The sequence below is a fragment of the Mya arenaria genome, chromosome 14 (genome assembly GCF_026914265.1).
Source record: "Mya arenaria isolate MELC-2E11 chromosome 14, ASM2691426v1".
In the NCBI taxonomy this organism is placed as follows: domain Eukaryota; kingdom Metazoa; phylum Mollusca; class Bivalvia; order Myida; family Myidae; genus Mya; species Mya arenaria.
The window spans coordinates 28413578-28427924 of NC_069135.1; the positions used below are offsets into that span (position 1 = coordinate 28413578).

The 14347-nt window shown below is 32.1% G+C and overlaps 1 protein-coding gene and 1 long non-coding RNA gene across 2 annotated transcripts; both read right to left on the minus strand.

The window, feature by feature from the left end:
- Positions 1-1142, minus strand: LOC128217210 (uncharacterized). Its single transcript, XR_008258204.1, has 2 exons — positions 845-1142; positions 1-450 (listed from the first exon to the last, which is right to left on the minus strand). It is a non-coding gene; the product is annotated as an uncharacterized LOC128217210 (long non-coding RNA).
- A 10091-nt stretch (positions 1143-11233) lies between these two features.
- LOC128217199 (uncharacterized) lies at positions 11234-14318 on the minus strand. The gene is made up of 6 exons (XM_052924167.1): positions 14163-14318; positions 13307-13492; positions 12443-12598; positions 12197-12353; positions 11814-12076; positions 11234-11599 (listed from the first exon to the last, which is right to left on the minus strand). The coding sequence occupies exons 1-6, from the start codon at positions 14268-14270 to the stop codon at positions 11555-11557; spliced, it is 915 nt and encodes a 304-aa protein (XP_052780127.1). The 5' UTR covers positions 14271-14318; the 3' UTR covers positions 11234-11554.
- Positions 14319-14347: the final 29 nt, after the last annotated feature.

Sequence of the window (14347 nt, forward strand, 5' to 3'; positions counted from 1 at the left end):
TTGTCAACACTCATCTTTATTTGCATTAATTAAGATGTATTTTTTTTCTTGCAGAGCGCATGTTTACTATACAACATTCTACATTCAATATTTCATTAAACATAAATATGTTAAACAATTAAAATATATCTGAAACCATAAAGCGCGATTAAATGAAGTTTTTTAGCACAATATTTCTTAAATCACGAAAATTCACTTTAAAGTTCTTGTACATTACTTAAGATGTAAATCTTCTTTAAGATATTTTTAAGTTTTGTTAAATCGAACATAGAGCACTCGAATCGTTCTTGGTAATATATACACCGTTGTCATCATCAAATCCAACATGAACAGTTTTGTATACACCCTTGTGCTGGTAGCCAATCATTTGGACATCCTTCAATGTAGTACTTCCAATAATCTTGTAGAACACTACCAACACAACCTTGCGTTCATCTGAAAATAAATTATCTGAAAGAAACATAATTATTTTAATACTGATTTACTAGTCTAAAATCAATTTATAACACTTACGGCGTTTAATGTTAACGTTAGAAATTGCTTTTACATTTGGCTGCGTTCTCAGCTGGCAAGCATTATAAATGCACAGTTAAAATACTATTTCTACCGCCAAGAACAGATAACATACAAAAAAGCGCACAATTTTCAATGAAATAATTCTAAGGGTAAATGCCCGAAGGTAGAAAAAACAATTCAGTATCTTCATGTCGCTTGAATAGTCTGCCATTAGCCTATCGTACTTTTTTGAGAATGTACACACCAATCACGGCTCGTTTTTGCATATAATGTCCTCCATATTTGAATTTATATCAACGTGTAATTAAATAAGAGTGTAGGACATTACCTTTATTTTTTTCCATTGCAATATTGCAGGTATCCTCCACTCTTGTGCTGCACATGCATAACACCATCACTGGCTTATTAGGGTCGATCTCAGTATTCGAACGTTCTACGAAATCTATGCACTGAAGCTTGAGCGTGAAATTTGTTAGAAGTTCCCTGTGTATGGTGTTAAATGATCCAGGAAAAACTAACTTGACTTTCTGAAAAATAAGTTTGAATATTTGTAAATATTTTCTAAAATAGTTTTGCTGTCGAAAAGCTGTCAAATACGGAAGGGATTTATACAAACGTAACTCACCTTCTTCGTCGAAAATATCTGTTGGTAATTCTTCTGTAAGTAGATACGTTTTCCGCACTGGTTAATATGTAAAATAATAGAAATAATACGCTATTTAGGATAAAAATGGTAAATTTTAAACATGATGAAAAAATGAATACTTAACAAACTATACATCGACTTGGTACATTAAATAAATATGAAGTAATTTCAGTACAATATGCGCGTTATCCTCATTTTTTATATACCTTTTTGCATCTCCAACACAGCCAGATTAATATTAGAGTCAAACCTATCGTCCCACTCAAGCAGCCAAACGTAATAGCCATGGCAGTGTTATTATGATCATCATCAGTCATCTTCAAAAGCGTCCATTTACTGGTGAGAAACCTCGACACACGTTTCAGGTCTGTAAATAACCCTGATATCAATTGCCAACAAACATGAATCATCCGAATTTATCAGTATTCTAAAATATAGATGTATCAAAATTTCTCTTATTTAGGTCTTTATATTGGAAAAAATCAATTGTTTAAAACATTGTGCCATCATCCAAATATATTTTCTTATTTATGTTCTTGGAAAACCACTCCAACCGAAACACTTCAATGTTTTTCCTTATCCGCACAAAACTACTCAATTGCCTTAGATCAATTTCAAAACAAGTATAACTAACAAATTCACGTTCTATACGATTTTGTCTGCCCAAGATTTTTCCAATACTTGCCTTCATTGTTATTAATTCTAAAAGTAGTACTGTCATCTTAAGACAAAATAAAACAACTGTTACCGATGTTAAAATCAATTTATTTTTTGAATAGTGTTGTAATATGTTTAATAGCATTTATATTTTGTTCATTTATTTGTTGTTAGATTTGTTACTGCTTTTCAACTTGACCTGTAAAACATTTTGAACATTTTGTTACACACACTCGCTATTGTTTTATCGTTTAAGAAATCTGATTTAAAGTATATCCTCAGTCAAACAAGAAAGATCGTGTACTGAATAAAGTAAGTATGTCGAATCTTAATAACATTGTATACACATAATTATATGGGTTCTTAAATGCAGAACTATATGGATTTTTGCAAATATCTTGCTCAGTGCAAATACTGTTTGACTCCCTTTAAAAAAGCTCAGTAGCCATAAGGTTAAATATAAACTTCGTTTAATAGCACGGGGTAAACGCCAAAGACATAGAACACAAAAACAACGAATCACAAACATGAAAAATGGAACAACAGCACAAAACTCCACAAACAACACTTATATATACTTTATACTTTATAAAAACTACATGCCTACATGGGAATAAAGAAATCAATAATAAATTTCTGAAAGTTTTCATTTACACCATCGTCATATAGTATTTTCTGCTGCTGATCACTATCCAATTCTGTAACATTGGGTTGTATAATATATCTTCTTATAATACTTCTTTTTTTTCTTGCAACTTTGTCAATTCATTTATTAAGCGTTGATATATTGACTGCCCCAAATTCTTTGCATACACATGAATAGTATATTAATGAATAAATGGTTTTAATAGCATATCAAGGAGCGTTTCACTTTTCCCCGTAATGAATCTCAACATCAATTAAATTTGTAGATAAGAAATTGGAATAATTATATTATTTGCTCACATGCTGATCATGACCATATTGAATAGAGTTTGTATTAAAACGTTTGTCCGATAATCAACTAATTCAGAAGTCCATTTTCGTTAACGTCTTTCGCATGACTCACACATGTTAAAGAGCAAGTCAGTCTTAATTTGAGTTTTTAAGGGCCGGCAGCGATGCAAAAGTGGGTGAGAAAGGTAAAAATCTAAACGTTTAAAAAAAAACATGTTTTATTTAGCTTTGAGGAACGATCGTTTTTGGGAGTGAAATATTTATTCTTGGCGACATGTTTTGGGTTATTTAGGAGTAAAACAAATTTTACAAGAAAAACTAATATTTCAACAGATTTTGGATAAAATAATTCACATTATTACGGCAAGTACTTCGTTTTTATGTCAAAATGCCCCAGAGTACCTAATAGACAATGCCTTGAGAGATCTTGATAGTTTCTTGTCAAATAATCAAGTTGCTCAGAAAAACAATGAAATTTCGTGGATGAAATTCATTTTCGGGTAACAAAAATGCATATATCTTTTTTTTAAATTTAATTGGGCAGTTCCGATATATTTGATTCAAAAGCAATTTCTTTTTGTATTAAGACACTTCCGGGAAAACGTAAATGCTTTAATTGAAAATCTGATAAAATATTATTTCGCAAAAATTGCTTAATTTCTGATTATTGCTTTGTATGTTGCATCGGATATATGATTCATGCTTGTTAAATATTGAACCTTAAAACTAAATGGAAGTTGATTTTTTTAAATATTGGTCCCTCATCCAATTTTGCATCACTGCCGACCCTTAATGTGTTCCAAGTGTTCATCTATATAACCATACATATAAGGAAATTGAATACTTGGCATACATTGCAAAAACATGGTTCGACGTGGTAAAATAAATAAATTCATAAACGGAATTTATAAGTTACTATAGTTTGCAAGGCCCTTAGCTTGTTATGTCTATAGTTTGCACAGTCCTAAGATGTTGATGAGTAAATTTGGCTTGGTCAGAAGCGTATTATGTCAAAAGAGTGACGTCTCTATAAAAGCTTGTTATGTCTATAGTGTGCACCATTATTAGTTACATAAATTTAAAGTTTGCGAGGATTAAAGCTTGTGATGTATATCATTGGTATGCTCTTAGCTTTATGTCAAATTTTGCACAGTTCACGTTCCTTAGCCGTATATGTCTTATGACTTTTTACACGATCCAAAGCAGATTATGTCAATAGTTTGCAGCATATTGAGCTGTTTATGTTTAATGTTTGCAATGTCCTAAGCCGGTTATATCAATATCAAATGTTCAGTCCTAAGCTGGACAAGTATATAGTTTGCTAGGCTATGTTTTACATGTTATATTTATAGTAACCATGAGTGTTAGCTGGTTAAGTATATATCCGAGCTTAAGATGGTTAATATTATTTGAATTGCATGAACTTACGGCTACAATGTAAATAGCTTGCACAGTACAGAGCTGTTTATGTCTATAGTTAGCACTTTCCGAAGTTTTTTATGCCCCCGAAGGTGGGCATATTAATATCGCACGGTCCGTTCGTCCGTCCGTCCGTCCGTCTGTCCGGCTCAATAGATCGTGTCCGGGCTGTAAGGTTAAGATCACACTTAGGTGTTTATTCACAATGGAATGCTGCATATAAGGACATGGAGTATAGGCTGTCGTGTCCGGGCTGTAACTTTCCCTTGTATGGACATATTTTGAAATAACTTGCCACATGTGTTCGACATATCAAGACGACGTCTCACGTGCAAGAACCGTGTCTCTACCTCTAAGGTCAAGGTCTCACTTAGTGTTATTCACAATGGAATGCTGCATATATAAGGACATAGAGTATAGGTTTCTGTGTCCAGGCTGTTACTTTCTCTTGTATGGACAAGTTTTAAAATGACTTGCAACATGTGTTCGACATACCAAGACAACGTGTCGCGTTTTCGTATCTCTAAGATCAAGGTCACACTTAGTGTTTATTCACCATTGAATGCTGCATATAAGGACATAGAGTGTAGGTTGTCCTGTCCGTGCTGTAACTTTCTCTGCAATGGACTGATTTTAATAAAACTTTTCCACATGTGTTTGACATACCAAGACGACGTGTCGCGTGCAAGACCCGTGTCCGTACCTCTAAGGTCAAGGTTACACTTAGGTGTTTTACAAGAGTAATGAATATTGTTTGCGCAGTCCTTAGCTGAATGAACAGACGATATTTGTTGAATTTAGTGCAAGAGAATTTTATTTCACGAGTGACATAGACAAACATATCTCTCGAGTGACGAAGCTGAAATCAACATATGTTTTGTTTCTTGTATGCTTATTTTCAGAGTTTTATTAGAATTAGGGTTGGATGCCCCTCACCCAAAATTATAGCTGATGACGTAGCCGTCAATTTTCTATTTTCGGTGCGTGAAGTTCTCAGGTATTTTTTAATAGTTTATTATTCACTTTTTTAGTGAACATTTTATAAATATTAATCAATGAGCTTTTATTAATGCATATATGTTCCAAAAAATGACGAAAGAACTTCTAAATTAAACAGGGCATAAACATATGACAAAATTTCTGTGCCGCCATTCATTGATAGGATAGGTCGAACGTGTTACCAAAACAATTTGCGGATAAACAGTGCATCAGACATTTTTCTTAGATGAAGAGTTTGTTTCATAATACATGCGTATTCAGTCATCCCCATTGTCAGCCCAGTCTGATTCGCTTGAAGAAAGAGTGAAGACAACATTAGGTTGTTGACAAATTTTGAGGCGAGGGTGAGGTCAAAGCTCATCAGTTATGCTCTTTATTGTTGTGTTTGATTTTCGGAAAGTTCGATTTAAGTATTACAACGACAAACAGTTAAAAAAGAGTTAACATTCTATTTGGTTTTGAGCAGTTGTTTTTCTCAGTAATTTGTTTTGTATGAGAGCAAATGTTCGTAAATCAAGCTTCAAAGTTCAAGAAAAACGTTTAAAAACAGAAATACCATTTTTCTAATAAAAGGTATGTCGTTTATTTCGAAACATATCTTAAATTAAATTTCCGCAACCTTTTTTTGAATTTCAAATTATTTTTAGGCATTATGTTTTGGTTTAAAAAGTGACGTGTTTAGTTTTGTAAAGTTGATATTTTCACTACTGTAATTTCACTGATAAAACTTATATTTTATCGAAAGGTATAAACAAATATTTATATTGAATGAACATTTAATGCATGGTTATATATATATATATATATATATTTGGTTTGTACTGTCCTAAGCAGGTTAAATCTATATTTTGCACGGTCATAGTTTGATCAATGTATGGTTGTTGTTGTTTTTTCAACTGAATCAGAAAAAAAGAATAATTATAATTTGAAATATTATATGATTTTAGCCCTCCTGCTGAAAATGCTAATCAGCTAAATTTAGTATTATTTTCTTTAATTCATTTGTTTTTCGTTACAAGGCATGGTAATTAAATCGTATCTTTAAATCTATATATCATACACGGCGTATAACACCCCCTACTGACATGCCATAAGAATTTGGAACATAATGTGCTATTAGCCCTCCTGCTGACACTGTTAAATGGCTGAAATAGTAGTATTTATTTAATTCATTTGTTTTCCGTTACAAGGCATGCTTATAAAATCGTATCTTAAAATCTTTATTACATGCACGCCGTATTATTTTCAAACACGATATGTAAGATACTAAGGAAACAATGTTATCGCTTGTTTATTTTGATACAATTTCTGGATAATGTTTTTGTCGACGAGAGCTATTTTATAATCCCTTTCATTAGTATTGTCGGCCTGTACTAAAACGGTATCACTATCAGTCTTCTTCGTTACAAATGTTTCACCTGTCGATTTGATCAAACTAAGAACAATACAGGAAAAAACACAGTACTTCTTGGGCTGGCAGTTTTACTAGGTGGGGAGTAAATTCCATTCTTTTTGTCGTAAAATTTTGACACTTTGCTTAATTTCCTTTTGTATTATGCTATCTTTGTAAAACATTTATTAGATAAAGTGTAAATCTAAACTTGTTTTACAACGTAATGTGCAAAAGTCGTTTTAATTGTAAAATGTATTGGTCGCAATACAAAATATTCTACTTATTTTTACAATCTCATTTGAACTTTTTAAGGTTTTATCCCAAATTGTCTTTATTAATGTATCTCCTTTTAGTATATTCAGATAAAATCTTAGATGATGCTTTCTTACATAATTTGTTTTCATATTTAGTTATTACTGGTATGATAAACTTAAATCACAATAACAGTTCATCAATATCCTCATGATAACCATACATATAAGAGAGTTGTTGGTCTACATAAAAAACTACATCAGAGTGTTCATTTAACTGTTCGATTTGAATGATATGATACATCCTTATAAATTTGTTTGATTTATGGACAAATGTCATAAAAACACAGAGCAGTTCAGTTTATAAAATAACATTAAAAAAATTAACACAAGTAACTATATATGGTCTCTGATTTTTAGTTATAGTTCAGTATTGTTTCTTGATCTTAAAGGGTCTGAAATTTAGCCAAATTCAAATATGTGTCCATATTATTATTTATACAGAGGCTATAAATGATTAAATGCAGCTGAACAGAAAGTCTTACTTAAACTGCATTATAACAAAAATAATTATTAAAAAATTAATGTCCGTATGTATTTGACAGAAGATGTGCACACAAGTTATGAAGTGACATATTGAACTTGGTTTTTATAACCAGGTAAAGCTTGGGGGAATGATAGATACAGTATGAAAGCTATATCACAGGATGTATGTTTTTGGAAAATACCGAGTAGGGAATATTTTCAGTTCGAAAAAATAATCATACTGATATTGAAGTAAGGTATCATTAATTTAAACTATTAATACTTGCTCTTTGATGGGAAAAAGCCTATTTGTGTTGATTTATCTTGAGATTGTTTTTTTGCTGAAAGATGATAAAACGACTATCATGAGTAGTCATTTGAAGAATATAATGTTTTTCGTTATTTTCATCAAGAATATACAAACAAATGAAGGTAGAAAATGTCATCAAGTACTTAATATCCAAGCACACGATTTTAATATTTTGATTATGTTGAAATTTAATTAAAGGAACTAAGAAAACTAATAAGGACTTGTTTGTATTCGGATATGTTTTCATTCCTTCACTACACCCAAAGTATACGTGTATTGAAGGTAAAATGCATTTTGAAAAATGTATGAAAACAGAAAGTTTTCTCTATAATTTTGCCGGAAGTTAACTTCCTTGTTAACTGCAGTGACTGGAGAGCCACCTGGAGCACAACCAAACAGCTGCTTATTTAGTCCTCAGTCCTCCGAATAATGTCTGTAGATGGTAGAGAGCACCAAACCTTTGACTTTGAGATGTTTTCCTAATCATAGACCTTTGGCAAAATGATATAATGTTACTGATAATCATGAGGGCTCCTGTTTCATACCAACGTTTATGATTTGTATATAAACTGGTTTAAACCCCCAGCAAATTTACATTTTACTGACCGTTCCAAGGCGGTACCTAACAATTCTTGATAAACATACCAATTATTTTTATACATTTATAGTATGTATGCACTGTGCTGTTTGTAGAGTTTTGTGCTGATCTCTGTTTCTTGATTGTGATTTTGTGTTCAATGTCTTCGGCGTTTGCCCAGTGCCACTAAACCGGGTTTATGTTTAAACTTTTTTGCTGCTGAGCTTGTTTCTGTAGCTTTTTGCATAAATATTGTAAGTAATTTAATACAATTTATCAGGACAATGAATTTTTAATATGAACATCTGAGGTTCTTTGTTGTTTTATCTGTCAAAATAGTTATTGTAAATGAACAGTATGTAATAGAAAATGGAACAAGGCCTAGTCTTTTACCAATTATAGGAGTCAAATTGGACAAAAAAGTAAAATAACTATACATGTAGTTAAATTATAATGATAGTCTTATTGTCGAATAAGTAGCGTTACTTTACATTCATTTATGTTCAGATGAGCGCTTTATATAATCATTGGTAAAAATATGACCAAACCCTATTTTGCACACTGCGCATTTTGCTCTGGGGAATTTATGCTCCATTCACTAGTGAATTTCAATGTAATCATATCGAACAAAAAGCAATTCAATACTAATGGGGGTGACATTGTTACGCATGTATACACCACTCTAATAAAGTGTAATGTCAACTGTAAATAAGTAGAATCCAAGTGTGTATAGTTGTTGTCAAAATATGAGCCATCTTGAACTGAAACTGAATATTTATTAACTAAATATCGCTGCCTAACAAGTCAACAACTGAAGCACATAAAGAAATATCATAAATGAATTATCCAAATAAAGTAATCTTGACTTGTTTAAAAATGTGAAACGTTATTTTTTTAATTCTTAGAAAAAAATGAATCTGAATAATTTGTAGTTCGACGCTACCTTTGGCGGGCTATGTACAAAACAAGTAAATAAATTGTTTCTGAAATATGTAATGATACGCTGCAGAGGTATTGACGTCTGACATTGTTCCATGGTACACCGCAATACCGAGAGGATTGATAATTCCAAATTGATTACGCTACTCAAAGTACTATGAAGCCTTGTTTCTACAAAACCTAATATATCTGTATGTAACAAATTATGTGCATACATGTATGTGATATCTTATCTTCAATGTACTTCTGTAACGATCTGCAGTTTTGAAAACAAAAGCAAATTTCTCAGTCAAACCATGGAACTAAATTAGGCACACATTAATTGATCTGCCTTATGTCTCTGAGCCTATGCATTTGTGTGGCTTCAGTTGGTGATATTGAGATATTCTCATCGTTTAATTTTATAGTATATACGTTCTACTACTTAAGCCAAAATAATGTTTGTGTTTAACAAATTTTTGAAGACCCAAAATGTAGCACAGCACCTTTCTTTATTGTTGAACCTTGGGCTTTTTGTTTTCTCCACCACATAATTTTAATTGGAAACTGTCTTTGTGTAGTGTATGCAAGCCATAATTTTCTCCCACCTCAGATAAGTAGATCCAATAATTTAACCATGCTAGAAATTCTTATCTTCCCCACGGGCGAAGATAAAATGGCCGTATGGAACTCCTTTTTAATGGTCTCCACATTGTTATAACCTGCCTTGTTGAAGATTGTGGTCTGTAGCATCATGAAAACCTTGTCTTGTGTTAATATTTAGAACGCTTATTAATCATATATCGCTGCAAATGTCACCATAAAATAGTTTTCTTGCACGTTTCAAGAAAGAATGCTTCACTCTCCTTAGTACTATTTAAAGACCGATTTGACTATTTACGTAATCTGAATCACTGCTCGCATATCCATGACAACCACGAATTATTGCATATACATACGCAATTATTTTCACTAAGAACAAAGGAGTTCCACTGAAAAATTTTTTTTTTACTTAATTCTGTTAACTGACGTGGGGAACAGCATCTACCATAACCGCTCGTGTAATATAGGTTCATTACGATCCTCGCGCAGGGTGTTTTGCGGAAACTCGATAAACTTCGTTTCCGCAAAACACCCTACGCTCGGGTCGGAATGATCCTATCTTACACTCTCGGCCATTGAAGATACTTATAATCATTAGCGTTGATAACGCTAATATTCAGTTAATTACAGCGTTGTTGTTACCGATATATTGTTCAGCGGTCAAAATATTTACTACTTTTGTAGCCAGGTGACCTTGTGGTTAAAGCGTCGTTTTTTTCTATTTATTTTGTTGACTTCACCGGCATGTCTTAGCATCCGACTCAAACAGCAATACTTTTTAATGCTATAACGGTATTTGTTCTGCAGTTTCGATATCACGTAGTGAAATAATGATATAATTAGTGTTCTCAGATCCATAACCTAAAAAACTGTTTTTGTGCCAAAAACATGAGCGAATACCTTTAATACGACTGTAACATCAAAGACACTTTCACGAGGAATAAAATCAGCTGTTTAAACAGCGGGAAGCATTGAAGACGGCTTAACATTTATTTTATCATTAGATGTAACGTCAGAACTCGAGATTCCTTACACATAATTTATGCATATTTTCTGTCATTTTTGCAGTTTTTAAAGTTGCTGATTTCCATGATAAAACAATATAATGTGTTTTTCCATGTGTTTTTTATATCAATGTACACACTGCGTCATTTTAGTGAACGCTTTCGACATTAAACGTAGATGGCGCGTAATACAAATATGCACTGATTAACGCTCAGCGTATAAAAGTAACATATTTCATAAAGGGAGTGTATCCTTCAAACAAGAATATGAAGACTATTATGGGCGTCGTTATGATATATCCAATAAAAACAGCCACATTGACGTCGGGAAAACAAGGTTTAAAAAGCTGTGGTCAGTATTCTTGGCGTGTTTTTTTTTTTTTTTTCAATTTTCGTACATAATTTTAAAGATACGAAGAAGATTTTAGATTTACAATTCACGCATAGATAAACTGATTAAATTAACTATTCAAAACACGTATCGTTTAATTTTATTGTCAAGTAAGCAGTGGATCGAAACATAACTTCATAAGGCCTTGATATTTTTACTCCAAACACATATAAAGCAGAACTTTAAGTGCTCAAAAAAAATCTTCTTCATTATTACAGTATTTTTTACCTAAGATTAACAGTAAAATATTTAATAAACTGAATGAAATAATAAAAAGATGCATTTGAACCATTTAAATACATTTAAGTTTAAAATATGTTAAATAATGAATCATTAAAATGAGCATACATGTAGGATATCAGTGACATGGCATATCTTCCACGACAATTTCACTAGTTTATTTAAAACGTTATTTGGTCATATTTGGGACGATTTGCCGATCAGTGCAAGTGTCCTGCAAAATATAAACAACAGTTAACACGCCTGTTATAGAACAAGTTGGAAATTGTGATCAATATAAAATATATATGGAACTTTTCATATGTTATTGATGTAATAACATACTATAATTTCAATTCATGACAGACAAACTCATATTGAAACATAGTCTATGATCGTTCTACATTTCTCTAATAAGAAAGCATGACAAGCAGTGTTTATTCGTTTACCACTCCCATAGATTTTCTATCATGGGCGAAATCAATTGCGCTATATACAGCCCATAGTATTGGTAGGCTCTTTTTTTCATTTGGGAACGACTCTGTCACGTAGTTTACGATGGGAAAGATCTTGTTTTGCGGCATTCCAAAAGTTGCTTCTGTCCGCTTTACTAAGTTTTCAATCGTTTTGCTTTTGTAGATATTTTCTATATCTGTGTTAGTATCGTCGCATATCCTGTCACACTTAGTGATTATAGCAATTAGGGCAATATCTGGAAAAAACAACAAAGGTGTTGTATATGTCTTATATTATGTATAAAATCTTTAAGTTTCTTCCTGAATTTTAATATTTGATAAGATCAAAGTTAAATACTTAACTTAAAACTGATTACCATCTGGTACAAGGTCGCGCAATTTAAGAAACTTGTCTCTAGTCATTGAATCGGGGTTATCTGTTAAATCTTGTACAGCCTCAGCGCTGACAACAAAAGCAATGCAGTGTGGCTTGTTCTTGTTGCACTCCGCAGTTGCAGCCTCTCCCTTGTTGAACTGTAATTCAATTTAATAACTCATTAAGATATGCATATTAGTTTATGCTTCAAAAGACGAAAATGGTTTTCGGATATAAATATACTCACTGTATGGCCGCTCTTGACTCGTCCTTCGCAAACAGCTTTAATATCGTCTTCCGTAATACCTGTTTCGTCTTTTCCAAATGCCCCAGTAAATCCCATCGTGTCCAAAATCCTTATATTGCCGAAAATATCTTCAGGGCCACACTTCACAGATATTAACTTAAACATAAATAATGAATATAAATCAGATTGAAAACGGTTAATAAAAGTTGAAGCGAAAGTATAATATATAGTATTATATTATAGTAAGAGTATTTTATTTCATGCCTTAAAATAATTTATAGTGTACCAGATAAAACTTTATCAAAATACTCACAATAATAATTGTAAAGAGATCTCACAACAAGGTATTATGTTTCGTAATATTACAGAAAATAGTTAAATGATAAAAAAACTATTTTTTATTCATATCTTGTACTTATGAGTTGGAAACTTTTGTTTAAAGTAATATAGCGTAGCAAAAGAAATGTTTGTTTCGGTTTCCCGACCTTCTCTATTTTTGGCACCTGACCCTATTTTTCCGAGTTGCCAGCATTCTTATTTTTGACCGTTTATCTCTATTTCCGTTAGGGTCAATTTTTCAGTAGTTTCACTCGATAGACTTGTTAATGTAACCAGACAAATTGACGACGATTTTCTGTATTAACTGATATTAAGACATAACATTACTTAACTATTTCGTCTAAACTGAATTAAACTATGTTTACCTACATTACAGCCGTGGTAAAACCAGCCTACAATAACCTATTAACCTACATATAATGTTTTGCAGTGAACTCGAAAACAAACATTATTCTTGACTTTGCCTTACATAATTGTATATATATATTACATTAATATACAGGATATATACACACACACACTCACCCGATATGTCCCAACGCCCGGCAGTTTGTCACTTTTAGTTGTTACCATATCGACAATTCGGTTCCTCGATATAGAGTATATCGAATTGATGAGAGACGACTTGCCTGCGCCCGTATGTCCAATCAGGCAAATGTTAAATTCATCTTCTTTGTACTTTCCACACTCTTTTTGTAAGGCACAAAAGGACTGAAACGACATCATTTGTACAATACGAATGACCAATCGCTGACCGTTAAGAATGTTTTTTTACTAGCGAATGAAATTAATCTGAAGAGTTATTTTATGTTTTAGTATGTATAATAAGTTTGTTAAATATTAATATTGTAATGGTATCTTATTAAAGTTGATATTACCATATCCTATAATCTAATAATACACATGGCGTTTCTTTACCATTTAAGGGTGAAAACGTTTCTGTATTGAAAAATTACACGTGTTTAATGTTAAACATTACATAGCAACACTCTGTAATACTGTGCATGGTTATGACATTCCTTTCAAAAAGCTGCACTAATTCAGAAATAACAAAGAAATAATTAAACTAAACACTATCTCAATTACATGTCGAACATAGAACCACTCTAACACTAGTCTTCCTGCTGGTTTACCACAAATGCTCATCTTTTTTTACAAATACTCCTTATTAGTTTGCAGGTGTTTTTTTTATTATAAATATATCCTTTATACCTGCTCTGTGTAAATTCAAAAAGAATCACTATGTTTAAACTCTGCATTACACTTTTAAATAATACCAATAACAACTAATTATTATGTAATAACATATAATAATACAGCGCAACATTTTGATTCTTTTTGTTTTCAAGTTCAACAAATGAACTTGAGTTGTTTCACAGACCTCTTCAAATGTCGGTTTCACAGTCAGTCTCCATGCCTCCAATTTCTTTAACACCTGTGGTGGTGGTGCTGATGGTGGATGTCTTTGTGAAGAGTTTTTGTTACCCATCTTACGTCAAGAATTGTTGCTGCCAGTTGCGTTACAAACAAGTAATGAAATAAACATAGACATGTTATTAAGTTAAA